This window comes from Pinus tabuliformis, chromosome 6, assembly GCF_031772625.1.
Source record: "Pinus tabuliformis cultivar Carrire ecotype Pingquan chromosome 6, CPIR1, whole genome shotgun sequence".
Lineage (NCBI taxonomy): Eukaryota > Viridiplantae > Streptophyta > Pinopsida > Pinales > Pinaceae > Pinus > Pinus tabuliformis.
In genome coordinates, this window is record NC_142292.1 from 979903455 (window position 1) to 979926223 (window position 22769).

General features: G+C 39.1%; 1 protein-coding gene across 1 annotated transcript in view; it reads right to left on the bottom strand.

Moving 5' to 3' along the window:
- The window catches only part of LOC149262275 (AUGMIN subunit 6-like), a 307382-nt gene that overhangs the window by 36734 nt on the left and 247879 nt on the right, over positions 1-22769 (bottom strand). The window contains exon 10 of the mRNA XM_089423872.1: positions 14635-14787. Coding sequence (XP_089279998.1) covers positions 14635-14787 — 153 coding nt within the window. The remainder of the gene's footprint in view (positions 1-14634; positions 14788-22769) is intronic.

Genomic DNA, 22769 nt, shown 5'->3' on the forward strand with positions numbered 1-22769 from the left:
TTGGAAAATCAGGATCTTTGTCATTAATATCACCCTCTAAGCATTAATATCCAGAGGTATCTTTGTCATTACCTCTGTATCTGTAGGGATCTTTGTCATTAATATCACCCTCTAAGCATTAACATAAGATAGAACAAGCATAGCATGTCAAGTCAAGATTTTGTTTGAGTGATGCGTGCATTTTTAGGAGGGTCATGACAGAGGAGTTCGACAAACAATGTCACTAACATCAAGGTACATAGAGGGATTGGTGTTCTTGATTAAATACGAGTTCCATACCCTAATACATGACAAAAGTCAATGGAAACATTGCAATCCCCCAATCCTGAAATCCTGAAAAACTGATAAGTCTACTGGATTTTGAATGAAATCTAAAATTCTACTTTCTCCATATGAAATCCAATGAGGCCGAAACCACTCTCAAACATCCTGAGTCATTTCATGGTAATGTTAAAAATTTAAGTAAAAGGATGAAAATGAATATTAAGGAGAATGTCACTTTTACTTTAAGAATTTAACATTACCATGAATAGCATATCAATACTAGGGCCTCGACTTGATCATTAAGCTTCCCCACTCAAAAATCATTTGTTTCTTTCAAAAAAAAATTGCATTTCAAACATTACTACAAGAAAAAAATTGCAAAAAAGGCAAAACGCTCCTGATATTGCTCCCGAAAAGGCAGGGAGCGAAAAAAAAATTAGGGAGCGCGCTCCCGAAATCGCTCCCATTTCAGGGGCGATTTCAAGAGCGCGCTCCTCACCCGCTCCTGAGTCACTCCAGCTTGGAGCGCAGATTGGAAGCGGGATCGGGGGGGGAGGGCGCTCCCCCGCAACATAGCCTTGTTGTCACCTAGATCTTCATCGCTGGTTTGACAACACTGTTGACTTCACCAAGCCCTTATCACTGAGATGGTACCTCAACACAATAGGATCATCAACAAATTGTGGTTGCAACGAACTGTTATGTCACCAATATTGTCTTTCTGCACTTGATGTGACACCGAGATAGAGAGACTCTTCACTGTAAGGTAGCACTGAGCATATCTCTATCAGATTGTACCCTTGACCAAACCCTTTACTAAGATAGTCTTTTGCATTCCATTTGAACTGTTGACTTGCAATAGTCCATCCGAATTTCAGAATGATTCGAGTTTCTCTTGACTGTAATCTCACTCGTCCTTCAAGGAGATCCGAACTGTAGCCTCTGTACAACAAGGTCTTGTTGCTAAGAAGGTTGAAGTGGAAGAGGAATCAAGAAGAGAATTGACTGTCAAGAGAACTTGTGTCTTGGTCTTGGAGTGGCTAATAGGTAGAGGGTCCTGGTCTTGGCATTCGTCAATTGGAATCTCTATAAGAAGAATTTGTGTGGGTTTTCCTCTCAAAGAGTGAGAGGCTTTGGCCCTGGCTAATAGCCTACATTGTGTGTCTCTTGTCTATTTATTTCATGCTAAGTTCCAGGAAACGCTGGCAGGGGAGGAGTTTCTGTACGGAAACGAAACGCGGAAACACGTACGGTATGGCCCAGAAACGCGTTTTTGGCCGTACTGGCACGTTTCTCGAGGTGGAAACATGGCCAGTACAGCTGGAAATGCATTTCTGACCCGTACAACGTCGTTTCCACATGCAACTTGACTTCTTCTTTTTTTATTAATTTGTCTTCTAATTTTTAATTAGGTTTCCCTAATGCCTTCTAGTTGCTTCTAAATGCTTGTCTAAAGTTATAAAAGTGAAGTTTTGCCCTAGTGTTGATATGCAGTTCATCAGGAAGTTTGAGGCATATGCAATTCATGGTAATGTTAAATTCTTAAAGTAAAAGTGATATTCTCCTATATTTTTCATTTTCATCCTTTTACTTAAATTTTTAACATTACCATGAAATGACTCAAGATGTTTAAGTGTGGTTTCGCCCTCATTGGATTTCATATGGAGAAAATAGAATTTTAGATCTCACTCAAAATCCAGCAGACTTATCTGTTTTTCAGGATTTCAGAATTGGGGGGATTGCAATGTTTCCATTGGATTTTATCATGTACTAGGGTATGGAACTTGTATTTAATCAAGAGAACCAAGCCCTCTATGCAGGGGAGACTCCTAATAATCAAGAGCATGTAGGGTACTAGGGTATGAAACTTGTATTTAATCAAGAGCACTAAGGTCATTTGACTATGTAGGAGGGGACTCCCAATCAAGCATGAGACAAGAAATTAGAAATTTCTCGTGGCTGATTTTGGATATTTCTATTTTCATTATGTGATCATTCATGAGTAAATGTGATGTAAATTTAGAGACTTATAGTTTATGCATTGACAATTGACAATTTTATCATAATGTAATGAATTAGAATGTATCATATATGCTTTATGATTGCACATATTTCTTAAATGTCCTAATATATATATATATATATATATTCGTGTTTCCCCATTTCCAAAATTTGGGGGGGTCACGTTTCATACCCGTGCCCATTTCGGAAACTTGTACCCGTTTCCCCGTTTCGTGCAACCTTGATTTCATGCAATAGTTACTGTTTGATGAAGAAGAACACTAATGATCTCAAAAGAAGAAGATTCTAATCTAAAGAAGTAAAAGGCATTCACAAGCAGTTACTAAATCGAAGAGAAATCACCTAACTAATGATGCCCTAGATTTCTCAACACCACTTGCCTTGAAGGCTCCAACCTTCAGCTCACCACGGCTACCACATTTTAGTATTTTCAGACTGTATCCACCTGTTTCTTCTCTGCTAAATCATAATATCATCAAGGTAAATAAATAATCTCACTGCAACATTAATCAGTCCTCTAAAACCACCAGCAACATCATCTCTCCCTATCAAACCTTAGCATCATAATCTCATCCTCCACATGACAAACTATGTCAAGTCCACTGTCATAACCAACTCCTAGCTGTCAATACACATGTTGCATTTCAACTGGCATGGAACTTCTGCAGCTAATACCCTAGCTCAACAACCTCAATACTTTCACTATTCAACCCTGCTCATTAGTGTAGAATCAGTCATCAAACACATCTCAGCATACTGATCAACCCTACAACATGGAAATGCATCTATAGTATCATTCCGGTTTCTGTATGCCCTCAGCAAGGTGTCACTGCCAGTTGACAACGCAACTTGATATGAATATCATTACAAATGCACAGTCAATTACTAATAGTAGTGTCAGAAGGTGTCTAGAGAAACAATGTGCCTCAACGATCTGCTTTCAGACGAATCCTTCAATCACAAAAATTACCTTTTATGGAATACTCCAGAATGTTGACATTAGGAGGATCAAGACCAACAAAATGGCTTCCGACAGTCTCAGATTAGGGCTTAAACAGATCTGATCATTTTGACTCAATATGCTTCAAGAAGACATTGTACATACTTTAATCCAAGTATTACTTCAAGAACATTTACTTCTCTGCACTGCTGTACCTGAATCTGCTGGCCAAGGATATGCAATACTGATCTGCCCTCTTCTGATGACTTTGAAGATGTATGAAGTTTCAACACTTTAGTCTCTGTCACTGTTATACTTGTAAAAAACTTGAATACTTTCCAGCTACTTGGAGTCTGTGAAGATGTTGTCTTCACTCTTCTCTACTCTTGTCTTGAATCTAATGTACTGGTGTCTCTGATATTGCTCCGACTTTACTGTCCCAAGTATTAATACCTGTGCCTCAACTGCTGAAAACGAATCCTTGATCTTGAAGATCTCTTACCCTCATTCACATTAAAGAGCCACTCAGAAGACTTATCCAGATTTGCCACATGATTTGAATTGAGTTCTGAAACAGGCCTCAAAGGACCTTAAAATGAACACACAGCCTTAGGTGAAAGCTTGCTTGGCAATACGCTTCAGTGATTTAAAATTTTAAAGTATACCAGCAACCACAAAATCTGCTTCAGAATTGATGGTTGTGATTTCTTGACGCAAATTACAGAAGCAGGTGGTTTTTGGATCTGTTGAATGAGTCCCAAAATTGTGACAGAGATGTGTTCTAAGAGGCCCAAATCACCATGCTTTAGGATTTCCTCAGAAGCTCCATGGAATTGCTTGAACAGACTTCAATTAATGCTAGAGTAGATGTGCCCAGTTCTACTGTAAATACTCTCGGATCATTGGTTAGGGCATGCAGATATACATCAAATTAGCTCATGAGAATCGATACAGTTACTCCTCAGAAGACCTCGCACTAACACTCTAAAGGGCACAAACAGTTTCAGGTTTGTATTGCCATACTTCACAAGGATAGCTTTAGAAATTTAAACTTAGTCGTTCTGCTCCAGACTATTGTGACTTCAACGAATTAGATCAACCTCATGTTTGGATTGAATGTGTCCAGAAGTTGTCCCTACCACATGGCTGAAGTTCCTCCACAGAATTGTCATTAATATGCTCAGAAAAATTTAAAGAATATGCACACATAAGCCTGCAACAAATGCTCAGAACAGCGAAAATATTTGCTCAGATTTATGCCAAAATGTACCCTTAATTAGAGCGGATCTGCCTCAGGAAAAAGACCGAGATTTTTCTGCAGTTGGCTTCAGAACTTTTGCTCAGAAAGTCAACGAATAACCACAGTCCAGAAAATAAGAAATTTAGCCCAAGACCCTTCAGATATTCAAGACTCCTCTTGGCCACAGTAGATTACAGATATATCTTGCCATAGATTGACGTTTAATCCATATGTTTGTGGAGGAAAGGAATGCCCTTTTATAGAGGAGAAATGGCAGATCTCATATGGAGCCGACTTGAAGAAAAAGGAGGGAATTTTGAATTTAAATTTTAAAATTGTTGAAGCCAAAAACCCCACATCCGACTTACAATTTTGGTTTGATTTGAATTTGAATTTTGAACCCTTCCACAAAATATTTTAGCCATAAAATGTTTGATTTAACCCTTTAATGAAAGTACTTCTTATCATCATGATTCTAGCCAATGATAAGCTGCCACATCATCTCATTATGGGGACTTTGACCACAAGAAGAGGGTGTCAAACTTTGCTTTGGCATATCTCTCAAACCATGAGGTGCCTTGTGACGTGCTACATACCGTTGGAATCGGCACAAGGAGAATCACATGACAATGATCCTGACTCAAAAAACCCTAATTTTCTTGGTCATCTTTGTCTTCAAAGGCAGGGCTTCTAGGGCTTTCCTTCCTCTTTGTCACTTGGAGCTTCCAATCAACGCAATCCAGACAAATATTAAGAGTGTTCAAGGTAGGGTTGCGGGGGAGCTTCTCCCCCCCTTCGAATCGCTCCCGAAGAGCGCTCCGAGCAAGAGCGAATCGGGATTGACCCGCGAACGCACTCCCACAACAAAAAAAAATGCTCCCTAGTTTTTTCACAAATTTTTTGTCACAAAGATGTTCCAAATGCAAATTCTTTTCAAAGAAACAAGAGTTTTTGACTAGCGCAGCCTAATATTCAAGCCAATGTTACCATACTCGGAATCGGCAATAAATCGGCGAGGCAAAAGAGCGAAGAGTTTTAATCGGATCGGGAAAGAATCGGGAAAAAATCGGTGGATACAATAAATAAATATATACACATATATTGAATTAAAAAAAAAAAAAAAAAAACATATTTCATTGATATTCAATAAAGCCATGTCCAAACAATGCATGATATCAACAGATGTCCAAAAAATCATGAGGGCAATGTGTATACTTCAAGTATAAAATATATTTATTATTGGAAAACATTTAAAAACAGGTACAAAGATTCAAACGACACAAGCAACTTCCAAGTTTTTGTCAACCAACACCACTGACCTACTAAAATCTTACTTGGGGTTACAGTAGCATGACTTCTAAATTGGGTTAAGTTTGCATTGGTAGTGCATTATACCCATTGGTAGATCACTTATACACTCGACGACAACAAATGAATTTAAGGAATTGTTTCATTATTATAGGTCCTTGTAAAGTTCCAACATTCTGCAACGATTTGCTTTTATTCAAAACGATATAGAGCTTTAACATACTCCAACTAGTTTCTTTTATTCAAAATGACATTTTTAAAGGAAAAGAACGTTGCTCGACCATTGGGGAGTAGCCACAAATATGTACGTATACCAACCATTGAACCAAGTCAATAGTTACTTGCATGAGCATCGAGGCAAGTAAGTCGTGTTTGATAAGTAGACCCATAATTCACTTAGGTGACTCTTTGGGCGGGGTGAAGGCGGCGTGGCTGGACCTAAGGCATAGAAAACCTGGAAAGCAGCGTAGTCTAGTAAGACGAGCGATCCAACCAATGCTAAAGTTTTTGCCTAATACATGAAGTCGTCTGCCTAATATTGTATACATGAAGTCGACCAGCAAAACCCATTGCGATCTTGATGAATTAGAGAAAGGGTTCATGTTTATTGAAGCCAAATTGCACTTAGTGAAGAAAGAACGTGATGGGCGTCGTTTGATCCACGACGTATCTGGATAGGCAGGCAACAAGAAGAAATGAAAGTGACCTCCAAGCGCGACAGGTGGCAAGAAGAAGTGAAATTGAAACCACAAAATAAAACCCTGCGGACTTTTAACCTATGAATCTGAGTGGCTCATTGAGTCCTCTACAAATCGCCGAAATCGCGAGTCAAACTCATGTTAACCATGAGTCAAACTTGGTCAACATGAGTTTGACTCGCCGAGATTCAAATCGGCTCGTTTGGTTGAAGATCAGAGTCGGAATCGTGAGTACTCGCGAGTGATCGGAGACTCCTGTAACACTGATTCAAGCTTATGGCCCTTGTATTGATATGCAATTCATGGTAATGTTTAAAGTAAAAGTGACATTCTCCTTTATTGTAATGTCCCCAAATTTTGGATTACTACGCGAGGTGGTTAGGAGGGTTTTCCAATTCATAGGAGCAGGATTATTATATTGGTGGGCCCAAAAGGTTTTAGAGGAGTTTTATGGGTCCGACTAGGATCGCTTACCATATTTCATCATTGAGATCAATTTCGCACGATTTGCTCTTGGTTTCATTGCAATCCAACGATTTTCGTAAAATGGCATTAATAATAGGAATATTTTAATTATTTGTGCTTAAGGTATTGTTTAAGGTTGATTACTTGGAGAAACACCTTAGTGTAATAGCTCATTGGAATCGGGGTGAAAATATCTACAGGGCAGAATGATAAAAAGGGGCTTTGGGTGGCCAGTATAACCACAAAGGCAAATTAAGCATTTTCCAGCATTAAAAGTGACTTTAAGTAGTTTATAAAAGTCACTTTGTTAAATAAAGAAAGGAAAAATGATTTTAAATATTTAATTGGAGGGAAAAGGTAAGTGAGTCATAAAAAAACAAAAAGAAAAGAAAAAAGGGGAAGGGCAAGGTAAAAAGACAACCCTAAACTCATTAAATAAGGAAAATGAGGAGACTCTCTTCATTCGTGCATTATGTGTGAGTATGGAGAAAGAGCTCTTGGAGAGAGTTTGAAGGAGAATATGAGGGTTTGGAACCCTAGCTTCCATAACAAACTTTGGTGTTGCAACGAGACACCCTAGTTTGGGATTTGTGAGTGAAATCACTCAGATTTCACCACTGTGCTTCAGTGGAGAACAAGATTTCCAAGAAATAATGAGATACCCAAGTTTTATCAGTTGATTTTAGGAGCTTAGTTGGTATTTCTATATTGTTTTGGCCGGTAGAAGAACTTCATGAAAGTTTGAGCACACAAGCTCAAATCTGAGCCTTGGAAATCAAGTCCCTTAGCCAAGAGGTCGATTTGTCTTTTTAAGGTGCTGCTCACAGCGTGAAGGATATTTTAACGTGTTGGTGGTTCAATTCACCTTTTGGGAGGAACGGTTCTAATTTACAGTCGCAGCTGAGAGCACACTTCACCGCTAAGTCTCCCTTCTATCTGGGCTGCCTATCACTCGATGGCTATAGTGTATAGGTTGCAAGGGTGAAGCACTGTCTCAGGCAGGTCGTATGTCATATGTGGGCACAAACCAATCCCTAAAGAGGCTGCATTCTATTACTGTGTGGGCCCACGAGTTCTGAAAATCATATCGAGGAGTTCGAAAGCCATTTCCTTACCTTCATTTGCTGCTGTAGCTTTACTGGAGGGTATGTGCATTACCTTAGGGACATATGAATGGCTTGGTGCTAATACAAAGACCTGGGTACAATGTGAACCTGTGTATCAACTTCCGGGCAACATATATCCTAAATAAGTGTTGGAGCATTGTTCCAAAGGTCTGATAATTGTATATGCATCCGTTCCTATTGACTGTTTCACTACCAATGAGCTGATATCCACACCAAGTGAACTACTGTTTCCAGATCTGTTGCCAGAGCACATTCCATGTTCCAAACTTAAGTTCTATGCATTATATTAGTTATTTATATGTCTGTATATGAATGAGTTAAAGGCTGTTACAATTATGGCTTATTCTCCCTGATGAAAGATGTTCAGTCCCTCATCACACAGTGCTTAATAGTAGTGTATTCTTTGTTGAATAATTGTGAATGGTACATATAACCACGTAAGCTCAATTGTCTGGTCCTGTTATCATTTAACTGGAAATATAGTGGAAAATTGTGCACCTACAGCCAACAGATAAAAAACTGATGTGCAAAAGGGATCACTGTAACCTTTACAGACTCAGAAATTTATTGGAAATTAAGAGAATATACAAGAGGGAATCCTACATATTTTTACTGTGGTATTGCGATAATAATATGGCCAAAATTATGTATAACGACTGTGAGTATTTTTCTGAGTAATGAAGATATCATATTTGACTCTTTAGAGGCCTCATTTGGATGTTATTTGTCCACTATATATATATATATTTTCTGAAGTGAGAATTGTGAAAATTCCAGAACTAGAATCCTATTGCAACAACTGGAAATTATTCTCCTAATTGTTAATTTTATTTAACAATTTATTTACTGTTTCCTACAGCAAATACTGAATAACTCACGCTACAACCTACACAAATAAAACTGAGGAAAAATAAACGCTAGAAGAAATGTTAGCACACACAAAAAATAACAAAGTTATTTACGGACAAATTTTCCCGGAAAAACCCAACTTGGGAAAACTGGTGCAGCAGCTGAGGGTTTTAATATAAAGCAGCAGTGAAGTAATTTGAGTACAACTGGATGTCGAAACTAGCAATCCTATAGAGAAATACTGGCAAGAAAAAACTAGTGAGGAAAAATTCCTCACTCCACAGGAAAATCCGGGCTCTGACCTCAGCTCAAATTGAGCCATCCAAACTGGCTCTGCGCAGTTATTGCATCACACTAGCGTAGTCACTCCTGCACTCAGTTCAAACCAACTTCTCCTCAAGCCATTTGGTCTGTTGTTGTCAAGGAAAATCTCTCCTAGCCTCCAGAACCTTTGTTCATCTTCTAGCACTGATACTAGCCTTTCCCCAGCAGAATCAAAACTGCCTCTAGAGGCTACTGCATTGCTCTGTGTCAACCTCTCTGTGGCTCCTCCACCTCTCTGCAAATGCACTTACCGGATCTGGAATCCTTCCTCTGGCTTCACTATCTTTGCCCCTCTCTCACTGCTTCGATCTCACTAGATTTCACTCCGACAACTCACTGTTGCTACTCTGGAAATCAATCTGCACATGAAATCTAACTGCTCAAGTGTCTTCTCCAAGTGCCCACTGAATTCTTCTTATAATCCTTTGTTGGGACTCCAACAACCAAGATTAAATCTTAATTGATAGCTAGGATTAACTTGAATTCAATCTGTGTGATTTTCTAGATCATTCACGCCTTGACTTAATTAATTCTGATTAATTAACCATAATTATGATTAACTATCCATATTCCCTAAGTTTAAAAAAATTGGTTAATAATCTAATTAAGTCATTTCTAGGCGGAATTTCCAAAAAAAAAAAAAAAAAAAAAATTGGGTTTTGGAGATTTCCTGTATTCTAGCCTCTCCACAAAATTTCAAGGCTAGAACACATCTAATGCTACAAAAACTAACAAAAATTATTAAGAAAACAGCGACAACAGTTTTCACACAAACTGTTTGAAGAAAGGTCTCACAGAAAAACGTATACAAACTCAGAAATTTTTAAAGAAAAATTAGAAGTTTGTCAAGGCAGAATCTTGCATTTATCTTTCATTTTCATCCTTTTACTTAAATTTTTAACATTACCATGAAATGACTCAGGATGTTTGAGAGTGGTTCCGACCTCATTGGATTTCATATAGAGAAAGTATAAATTTAGATCTCTCTCAAAATCTAGCAGACTTATCAAATTTTCAAGATTTCAAGATTGGGGGGATTGCAATGTTTCCATTGGATTTTGTCATGTACTAGGCTACGGGACTCGTATTTAATCAAGAGCACCAAACCCTCTATGGACCTTGATGTTAGTGACATTAGTTTTCGAACTCCTCTATCATGACCCTACTAAAAATGTATCAATCACTCAAACAAAATCTTGACTTGACATGCTACATTTTTTCTATCTTATGTTAATTTTTTAGAGGGTGATATTAATGACAAAGATCCCAAGATAGGCAATGATTTTGATGATATGTAGCTATTTTTTGTAGCATGATTTTTTTGGATGATAGAGGTCATCTAGAACCTATTTGTTGATGTATTTTCGGTTGAGAGATGGATTGCACTCGATGCTATTTTGGTTATGTGCAGCTAGCCTTACATGCTATCTAAATGAGAACTTGTAACTTGTGGATGTGATTGATGAAGATTATAACTTCTAGATGATTGATGTTATATGGTTTAATCCACGTTTTTATGCTTTTTATATCTAATTCATCATTCTACATGCTTTTGTTGACATATATGCATCAAAATATATAAAAATATATATTACATAAAAATCTGCTCCCGACCTAGGAGCTTTTGAAAATGTCGCTCCCCACTCCAGCTTCTGCTCCCAAGTAACCTTGGTTCAAGAACCAATGTTGGCATCAATGACAACACCATTCAACACTCTACCCATTCTTAGCTTCGATCAATATCATCCAAACACAATGGTATCAATATCAAGTATTTTTGTTCAACTAATTGGACATTAGCCAAAGAATGTAGTACATGAAGTTGAATATAGTCCCTAATGAAATGTGACCTGTCTTGATTTTTGAGTAAGTTTTTGTCAAGTGTTGTCATCACAAAAGCAGAGGCCTTTGGAGAGATGATTATCACTTCATTCAACAACATACCAAAGGTTGTTTTACACATTCCAAAGAGCATATATGATCTTGTTGATGTAGCATTGTCTACCTAGAATAGAGCATTGGGTTATATGATGATTCCACATGGTACATGACACTCTAAGGTACCCCCAGATGCCAAAACATTAATCCCATGAAGCTTGGTGTTGGAGAAATTGATGTGTGTCGAAGATGGACCCAAGGCACCCCCAAGTTGGCCTTGACACAGTTTGATGGGCAGTGCTTGTTCCAAAGTCCAGATGATGATGGTTATCCTTGAGATGACAAGGAAGGGTTGTCACATCACTATTTGACCCCAACAACTGAGTAGATTGGTGCCACGTCACCCCTCTTGCACTTTAGACGGTGACACAAGGTACTTTGGGGATGACGTCTTGGTAGGAAGGCACTCTGGGGACATGCCCATGGACATAGAGCTATCTTTGGAGTATGGAGCACTAATTAGCCCATTTGACACTTCCTTGTGGCATTTTGGGCTCCTTTGGAGGATGACATCATAGTGGAGGAGGCTTTTCTCCCACACGTGTGGGCATTTTTGGCATTGTTTGTTATGTTTGTGAGCATTGAGGTTGGCTTGTAACCTCACACTTGTTGAACACTCGAAAGTAAAATTGTAATTAGGGATTTTGCTTGTATTGTTGTAAAAATGAAGGTGCCAAGTCTCATATAAATACAGGCCACCCCTCATTTCATTTCATCATCACACAGTATACACTCTTCTCTTCTAAGAGTGTGAATTAGTCCTTTTCGCTACCTTGTAAAAGATGTGATTTTCCATGGTTCGAATTTCTTGTGGATATGATCTTTTGCATGGAGATGTTTTTTTTGGGATTGAAAGAAGTGCTTCTTTGAAGAATTCTGTAAGTGTAATGCTTTATCTTCGATATTTTGCATATTTTATGTGTGAAGTAAGGTTTCTATTTATGCCATGACTAAACGCTAAATTTATGTTGAAATCTTGCTCCATTATTGCATGCAAAATTGTTCTCTTTGAAGCCTATAAGAAAACTCTGATTGTGCATTCCTTATATTTAATTCATCTACTCACAAGAAAAATAGTTACGGTTTTGAAAGCGGAATGCCTTAGTCATCCCCCCTGCTCCATCAAAGTCTCTTCAATGAAATTTAGCTTTAGAAATCTCCATTAAACCCATGTAGGATAAGGCACTAATCTTTGTTGTATTGATCATCCATAAACTTCATTAAATTTTATCCTTTTTCCCTCATTCCTAGATGTCTAGAGTTAGATGCTAGGGTTTTTAGGGTTAATTTCTGGATAGAAGTGAATTTTGGTTGGATGTTTATGGCTTATAATTTAGCAATTGCACCGATAAATCATATCAATGCAAAATATAGCATAGTGCATGTTTAAACCTCCTTATTTATCACTGATGTCATCCCTCATTTGCTTTTTATACATATACTTCAGCTATAAAAATCAATTTCCTACCCTAACCATAGTCTCTATTGGAAGGCATTTGTTTCTTTGTTGGTGATTATCCTTAGAAAGCCTTTTTTGTGGCTGTTGTATGACACCGTATACCTTATCATTGCAAACCAATCAAAGCCTAATTATAGCAGCCTTATCTTTAGACCAAGGATTGAGCATTTGAAGTTTGAACATTGGTATAGAAGATCTTGCACTTTCTAGTAGCTCGTGCCATATTAAGGACCTCTTCTTCATCACCTTGAGCCATAGCATTAGAGTATGCTTTGGGTGATTTAGTGAAGCCTCCCTTGTGGTTGAATACCACTAAAGAGAAAGAGAAAGGCTCTTGAGGTGATAGTGGCAACCCCTCTTGTTGCCATAAGGTTTGGCCCCGTTGAATGAGGTTTTTCACTGAACCTACAAGATTTTGTGGCAACAAGGACCATGGGCTTTAAGCACTCATACAATCCTCCCTAGTCTGATATTCTCCTAATTGAGCTCTGTGATGATAACTTGGGTTCAAAAAATACCCAATTATTGATGGCCCTGAGGTTCTACACCCCAAGGTATGGATACTAGTGTTATGGGATGTGAAGCGGCTTATGTAGTGGCTAAGTTGCACGAAACGCAGAAATGTTTTGGAGTTTCCGAAATGGGTATCTTGAGAAACGTCACCTCCCAAAAATGGAAACGTCGGCTGAAACGTTGGTTGAAATGCCATATATGTTTATATATATAAAAAGAAATTTATAAATAAGTGAATAACACATTATCTTGCAAGAAACAAGGGAATAAGACCCATACATGACAATTTAGAAGGAAAACCAAGTCTACATTAACTCTGATAGATTATTACATAATGGTCAAGTTTCGGTTGAGTTTCAGAGTTTCGGGTATGGGAACGTCCCGAAATGTCGGGTTCCTAGAAGTTTCGTGCAACATAGTGTAGTGGATTGTTCCTAGTTGTCTCTTCATGGTTGCACATGATGCTTGGATGGGTAGTTGTGGTATGCTCATTAGTTCTATGGTATGTCATTGGTGGATGGATCATGATAATGTATTCATGGTTAGCCTAGCCTAACACTTACGGAACATCTAAGAGTAAGGATTAAAATGATACATGCTGTGATCCTAGTTCATGATGGAAGGTGTATTACTTGGCCCCAATCTTATTATGACCTTGGCTTATCGTAGAGTTTAATAGAAAATGCCACTTCTAATAGTCATGATGCAAAACCTTTACATTCCCTATTGGCACATATGAATGGGCAAGTTTGTTTTAATAGGGCCTCCCACCTTTTCATGATGAAGACATATATGTTAGAGGCAAAAGATAATATTAGGGTGTTCCCCTTCATTACTTAATAACATTATCTGATCCACTTTAATGAAACGCTGCCATAAAATATGTGTGAATTAAGGACAATAACAACATGGCACATAAATCATATTCTAATGGCGCTGCCCCCCATCCTTGTCTCATACGATAACTTGTTCATATGGCTTGCAAATAACATGGTTATAACCTCACAACCCGTATATATACAATCAAGTAGGTCATTGTAAATCAACTATCTCCCGTATTACATATTGAAGACATTATTTTAGTCCATATGGATTCCTTTATGTTATCCAATCCTATTTATTTTAGATATTCAGTTTATGAACCATGTTGTTTATCTCACATTCAGTAAATGAACTTTGTTTATTTCACTTAACAGTTTATCACACCTAGAATTAAAGCCCACTAACATCCTATATTCAAATTAAAGCAGTGAAGCTTGTTTCTATCTACAATGTTGTATCTTCAATTCCATGGGATTACAGGGAAACTAACTATAGATGGATCCTACATCAAAAGCAATAGTACAAAATGAACTTCAAAGTTGAGCCTTCGTCAAAGCCAAGTATTAATGCTTGTGTATGTCGATGATCTTCTCGCAAGCCAATACATGAAAATTTTTAAAACAGTTCACCATGGTGAAAATTTAAGAGAGAAAAAGACAAATTACCTTCCCACCAGATTGACATCTGCGTGCTGACAAAGATACCATACGTTGTCTCATTGTTGGAGCAGCAGCAGCAGCCCTGTTTACTTCTTCACGGAGAGTTAATATCGTTGACTCCATTGCTGGGGTAGCATCCTTCAGCTGGCCAATAAGCACCTGCTCTACAGACAAGCGATTGCAACAGTTTAAGCCATACCACCTGTAAAATCAAGCCAGGGTGGAAAATAACAGTATCTATCATCTAGTTTTATGCCCAACGAACTATGTAAATTGCACATAGACCAGCACCTTGACAAGCTCCAGAAGACGGTTAACTTAATCAGCTTATCTACTGAGTGAAGAGCAACAACTACTTTAAATATTGAAATGATATGAGTCATTTTTCTGCACAAAGAATAAAGAAAGAAAGGAATTAAAAAAGACAAATGCAACCCCGATCACTTGCTGGAAAATATTCAGGGACATGATTCGTCATTCTGGTTCAGTGCTTCTCACCTGTTTAAAGAGAAATGATGTCTTTTAACCAGTTTTCCGACTCGCTTCCTACATGTTTGAGACCATTCATCGGATCCTACAGGCTACTCTAGCTTGATACATGATGCAACAGAAGTTTCCAGAACAAGAACACAGCAATGGGAATTTTGGTTTCTTCCTTGTTTATCTGGTGCACATGGCCATTGATGAACTGTGCCCTGATGCCTTCCAACAAGCATTGAAAAGGATCTTTTAGTTTATAGGATTGATGGGGGCTTCAGAGGAGGAACTGAGGAAAATGGTACTAGAGAGCCCAAGATGATGCATTGAGGGAAATGGGTTTTTTCAAACAATTGGCTGCCAAACGTAAAGACTAGAACATGACAGAACAAGATGGGCCACAGCACCATGCTAACACACATGCCTCTCACATAACGAATCTCATACATACACCTTAAAAAGGATGAAAATAGAGAACCCAAATGCTTTAACTGAAGGAGGAAAGGTTGACATCATGCAACCAGAGATGGACTTTGTGATGGGAAAAACAGGTGATTCTTCACTTGCCAAAAAACAAAAGCTAGGCAAGTGATTGCAGGAAGGGCGCTATCTTCAAATCAGCAGTGTAAAGACTGGAAAAGGGACTTTTGTGGTCACCCACAATCTGAAAGAAATCCTTGAGACATAGGCAATGACCAACATGGCTGCAGTAAATATGATAGCTTGTTTGAATAGCCAAATATGGCCTCTAATCAAGAGAAACTCATGCCAATTTATGAGAAGCAGAGATGGAAAAAGGCAAGAAGCTACGACCCAGTAACTTGTAAGACAACAGATAACAAAAGCATGCCCAAAAAATAGTATTGTATTATCAACTTTAGGTGAATGTACAGTGGGAGAACAGCATCCTTAAATGGAAAGGGTAACTTTTGCATGATACTGACACGTTGCCACAGCTGATATATACTAATTGAAAATGCAATCAGTTGTCTTATACCTACTCTATGCCCTTCCTAATTATAGCAGAAATTTGTGAATGTGCACATACTTGGACGTTGCAAAATATAAATGAAAATACAGTAATAGTTTCCACTAAGGATGGCTAGTTAGGAATACGCGTTTAGTACTCATCATGACCTCCCTCCTTACTGGAAGATGGCAATGTTTTAAAAATCCTTTCTGGACTCTTTAAATTGAATTGGCTCAGCAACTTATGTTATCCAAGGTTCAAAGATGGACTCTCCTTGCTTGCAAATAACCCTATCAATAGTTTGTTGAAAAAAATGGTATCAGTATGATATGAAAACATAGCAGATTAAAATTGTGTTCCTCGATACCATTAAATTTCATGACATGGTAAGCAGAGATGCCTCAGAGATACAATCCTAGACCCAACAAAAACCAATAAACTCACATTTAAATTGTGAAATTTGAATGTGAGATTTATAAACACATAAGTCTGAAAATATTAACAGCAAGTACAAATCTGCAGCACTCAATCATATCTATCTTCTTTTCGGTGAAAAAATTATGATGCAATAGCTCAAAACCTAAATTTTCTACCCATCACAGTGGTCTGCCCCGGGGCTATTTTATATAAGAAGAGACGGAAGGGAAATACAATGAATCTGATCACATGAGTAGAAACACTCTATCTAGCATACTTAAAACATTAATCCTAGTATACCTTCATCCCTGGACAGCTTCACATAAATTCCCTACATGGTAAAATGTCACCTAGAATAGAATAACCACTAGAGTGGACTGCATGCATCAACTCTTCTTGGACAGTACCCACCAAAGATACACAAACTCCCACATGCAATAGAGTCTGTGGCTTCCAAAGATAGCCAAACTCCCACATGCACAAGGATTTATGACCTACCTAACTAAAGATGAAAAATTCTAAATATGGTGCATGCACACAACCTACATGCATGTGCATCACTCACTCTACTAAGTTACTAACTACCTACAACTACTACTGTGCCTCTAGAGAATCCTATCATTCGCCCTCTCTCCATCACATGTTGCTAGCACCAAGATCAAGGTACCACTACTAATGTATTGGATCTGCAGATCATGTTGCACCACTTCATTAGAAACTTCTGCATTATTTGCAAATTGCTTTAGTTGTCTTTGCTTTCCCCTAGCCTTCTTCTCAACAAACTGAGATGCATGGTGGCATTTGAAACCCTTTACATGACTCAAGTCTTTCCTCCCCTAGTTCAAAGAACTTGAATCTTCCTTCATTCAATTTTGACCCCTCAAGTCCATCTTTTTTATCTCTTCTCCTCACCTTCCCAAAAAAGGCTAGGTTGTAGACCTCCTCCACAGTGCTGAAACTATCTCCAATCTTGTCTCCTCTTGGATGATATCATCTCAAATATTCTCTAAGGTGTGCAACTTCTCACGAACAAAGAGACTATAAACAAAAGGTTCCCAAGGCAAAGAGAACCCATTTGTACTATGGACATCAACTCCTCATGATTGATCTTCATCCCAATACCAACAAGTTGATCCCTTAACTCAATGACTTTCATCAAGTAGTTGGCGACATGTCTGTGTCACTCGTGTGTGGCAGTGAACTGTGTCCAATCAAACAAATCCTTGGTTTTCTTTGACTTGTTACCACTAAAACTAGCAAGGGACCTAAAGGGGTTCCTAAGAGGGCAACTACTAGGTTAAGGGCAACGATGGAGGCTTAGCCCACTGTCACCACAACTAAGTCTCCCTGCTTTTTACAGACTTTCACTAATGGGAGGAGTCCTGGTAGTGTAGGGATCACTTGTATAGTATATGTCAATGGATAGGTGAGAAGTGACCCTGAAAACCCTTTCCCAAGAATGGAGTGAAGAATGGAGCTTGCTTGCTCTTTAAGCAAGGGACTTGGTACACCAGGGATAAGGGGTGAGGATTGGAGGATTGAGGGAGGAAAGATACGCATATAAACAAGTTTCTCAATCCCTATAACCCTTGGGAAACTTGGATTCCCAAATGGTCCTTGACAAATAATCTTTATTGAGAAGTGGGACCACACGAGGCCAAGGGGACCCAACCCAGGTTCGGGGATGGAATGTAGCAACCAATGATGTTCCTATCCTGCACAAGCTGAGCGGGAAGGACCAAACAAGAATATTCGCTTCAAAAGGTTGAATTGATCCTATTGAGGTCTAGCCTTGGAGATGCCTAGGCACAATTTGATCCTAGCGCTATGGCATGGGATTCTTAGAGATTCCACCGTTAGAATTGCCTCAAATTTGGAGGAGAGGGAGGGGACTCCCCATCGCAGTAGCCTATAGGAGATAGAAGTTTTCCTTAGGTCAATTCTTGGGAAATTGATGCCCTAGGTGACCTATTGGGGCTAGACTTAGGGAGAAAGGGGGAAATGGTAAAAAAATGGGTTAAAATGATCACCCCTTTTGAGGGATCTATTAGAATATATCTCTATATCTCTATTTAGTAATGCTCAGTCTTTTAGATGTTTCTATTCTTATTCTTTTAGCAGTTTCTTAGATGAAACTGTTTGTTCGATATTCTACATAGAAACCTGATGTTTCTATTCTTGTAAATATCTTTGTATTATCATTGAGCTGTTTGCTCCATGTGAATTAATTCATTGAACATTCTTTTATGGTATCAGAGCAAGGTTAAGAGATTCTTCTTGAAACAGTAATTCTCTTTGCATCGTAATCTCTTGAGTCCTTTCTAAGGTCGAGCCCTCTGTAAGCCAGGCAGCCTTCACTGAGTCTTAGCCTCGGCTTTGCTCGCTGTGATAAAAGCTTACAGTCGTCCATCTCGATACAGAATTGGATTCTTCTCTTGCATGATCATTTTACTAAGGAAATAACTTTGTGGCGGCGACTGTTTTTGTGGAAGCGGAATTTTTTTTGGCTGGCCAGTTTGCTTGGAATATTGAATCCAGCTATTTTCTTCGACCACATCGTGGAATCCCTCAGCAATCGTGATCCAGGTGTTTTCTCTCGGTTTATAACTTATTTGTTTTTTCAAATCGGAATCGTGGTCTGAAAATTTGATCTGCGGGCAACTATCTATTTTTTATTTTCAAAACGCTGTCAAAACAAGTGATATACGCTTGTGATATTTTCAAACGTTGTCAAAATTGTGATATACGCTTATTGATTTGAAACCCGAGGATATTTGAAACCCGTGGATGGTCTTACAGTTAAGATCTCTTAGATATATATCTGAATCTCTGTGGCAGAGATATCTGTCAAACCCGTGCATATTTGAAATCCTGTAATTCGCGTGTATCTTCAAACCCGTGGATATACGCGTGTGCTGTGAAACCCGTGGCTCTAGATCTGAAATCCGTGGTTCATTATAACCTGTGCAAACGCCGTTATATTGTCAGTAAAACCCGTGGATCTGAAACCCGCGTTTATAAAACCCGTGGATCTGTCATACGCGTGTTATAAAACCTGTGGTTCTTTGTAATAGCTGAGACGGAACGTGAGTCCGAGGATTTACGTAACCCGCGTTCTGGTTTTCTAAACCCATACGCCCATGCTCAGAGTTCCTAACCCATACGCCCATGCTCAGAGTTCGTAACCCGTGTTTATAAAACTCATACGTATGCTATATTCTCTGACATACGCGTGATTATATTCACCTGTGGGCTTTATATATTCGTATATAAAATAGCTGAGACGGAACGTGCAGTTTTGATAACTCACGTGGTTCAAATTTCAAAACATATGACCAGTCGCTGAGCTGAGACGGAACGTGCATAGCTCACGTGGTCCTTTTTTCAAAAACATATGACCTGTAGCTGAGATGTTTTTGTGTGGGCCATTTTGATACCTGAGACGTGCATATATATATATCCGTGGTGTTTTGCTTACAGTGGGTTACCATTCAGCAGAAGTGTGAATCTGAGACAGCACATGTGGGTCCATTTTTCATCACTTGTATTTGCTGTATTTGTGGTTCTGGTTGCCGGCAGTGGGTTACCAATCAGCGGAATTTTTTTTCTCTTGTGATCCTGACAGTCTTCATTACAAACTCAGACCTGTGACATCTGTTTATTGCATCAGTATACTCTTATGGTAGACCGGCATTTTCTTGTGGCAAACTGTATTCTCAGAACTGTATTAGCAGTATTACTATTGTTTTAGACAGCTGAAAGTCCGTTCTTTAAATTTTCACCAGCATAAGCAGTCAGCTACATTGTTCTTGTGTGTCATACTTTTGTATTCTCTTTGTGAAAATGGCCACACTTACCAATCTGATGTTAGAAGGAAATCAACGGTTTAATGGCAGCAACTATAACATTTGGAAACAAAGACTGCTGACCATTTTTGAGTACAGGCGTCTTGATCAACTCATTTTGGGCAAAGAGCTTCGTCCAGGTACAGCCGGGACCGATCAAGATAAATTTGATGATCGAAATCGAGAGGCTGTTATGCTTCTCAAGCTCTCTGTAGCTGATGATCAGTTACCACAGATCCCTTCTGGCAAGACAGCTGCTGAAATCTGGCAACAGTTGAAAGAATTGCATGAGACATCTGATAAAAGAAGAGCTTTTTTTCTCAAAAATCAGTTGTTCTCCATCATGATGGATGAACATATGTCTTTACAGGAACATCTCAACAAAATTAAAGACATTCGAGATCAGCTCGACGCCATTGGTCGGACCATGGAGGAAGAAGATATGGTAGTCATTACCCTGAAGAGTCTACCAAAATCTTATGAACACTTCATTGAAACACTCAACATTACAACCACAAATGTTGATCTGAAGTTTTCAGATTTATGTACCAAACTTCTGCAGCAAGATAGGTGGAAACAACAGTTTGGTAGTGGTACTTCATCAGTGCCCTTGGAAAATGCATTTGCTGCAAAATATCAGTCCTCTCAGTGTTTTCAGCAGAGAGGATCATCTCAGTCTTTTGATCCTAACAGGAAGAAAAGTGTACAGTGTAATTACTGTCACAAGTTCGGTCACATGAAGAAAGACTGCAGGCAGAGGATTGCTGCTGAACAAAAGAAACAGGGAGGGTCACATCAGACAGCGAATGTTGCAGAACATTCCGAGCAGACAGATTCTGCCTTTTACGCCTTTATGGCTAAAAGGTCTTCAGAACATGTTCCTTCCTCTGCATGGTACATTGATTCTGGTGCATCACGCCACTTCTCTCACAGGCGTGACTGGTTTATTGACTTTTCACCTTTCAGTGATTCAGTTGTATTTGGTGGAGGTGAAAAGTACACTGTTGCTGGCAGGGGTACAGTTCAAATTCAGTCTGGTGGACGCACGCTCATATTTCTAAATGTATACTATGTTCCTGGTATGGAGATTAATCTGCTCTCTGTCAGTCAGATTATGAGGAATTCTCCTCAGCTTGATGTTGTGTTCAGTGCACACAAGTGCTCCATCATTGACAGGGAGACCAGTCTGACAATTGCTACTGGCCTCGAGGACCATGGTCTATACAGGCTACTTGACACCGGTGACTTTCCAGAAGTGGCACTAGCAGCTCGTGTCTCTCCCATCAGTACTTTATGGCATCAGCGATATGGGCATCTCAATATGCAGTATCTCTCTCAGCTCTCTCGGGAGGGACTTGTGTCAGGATTACCTGATATTCAGACTCAGCAGTTGGGGGTATGCAGCGCCTGTCAAGCGGGAAAGCAACATCGGTCGTCATTCAAAAATGGAGAATCTTGGCGCGCATCCCAGGTACTTCAGTTACTTCATGCTGATATTTGTGGTCCTATGAATACAGCGTCTATAACTGCTTGCAAATACTTTTTACTTATTGTAGATGACTTCAGTCGAAAGATGTGGGTGTATTTTTTAAAAAATAAATCTGATGCTCTTAGTACCTTTCAGAAGTTTAAAACTTTAGTTGAAAACGAATCTGGTTGTAATATCATGACCCTTAGGACCGACAATGGGGGGGAATTTTGTTCCTCAGCTTTTGCCAACTTCTGTGATATTCATGGCATCAAACGTCAATTCACCACACCTTACACTCCCCAGCAGAACAATGTTGTCGAGCGTCGCAATCGCACGGTTGTTGAAATGGCTCGTTCCATGTTACAACACCGGAGTGTTCCAAACAAATTCTGGGCTGAAGCAGTATTTACTGCTGTTTACCTTCTTAACCGATCCCCTACTCAGGCTGTTAAAGGGAAGACTCCTGAAGAAGTGTGGTCTGGTCGTAAGCCTAAGATCAGTCATCTCAAAGTTTTTGGCTCAGTTGCATATGTTTGGATTCCATCTGCTAAGCGATCTAAGCTGGATTCCAAAAGTCAGAAACTCATGATGACAGGATACAGTGATCATCACAAGGCTTATAGGCTGATAGATATAGCCACTGGTCGACTTAGCTTCAGTCGAGATGTAGTATTTGATGAAGACAGAGGATTCTTTCAGTCTTCTTCTTCTGAGCAGCGTTCTGAGAATCCGCCTCACAGTGTTCTTCTTCCAGTCAGTCCATCTGATGGGAGGGATGATGTAGCATCAAGATTTGATACTACTCTATCTGAGCTTCCTCCAGAAGCTAATCCCCCTCTTGCTGTCCCTATTGCTCTTGAGCCTGCTTCTCTTCCTCCTGATATTGGTCCCTCTAATCCTGATATTGGTTCTTCTTCTCTTCGGCCAAAATGGTGGGCTAAAACCATAGGTGATCTCCGGG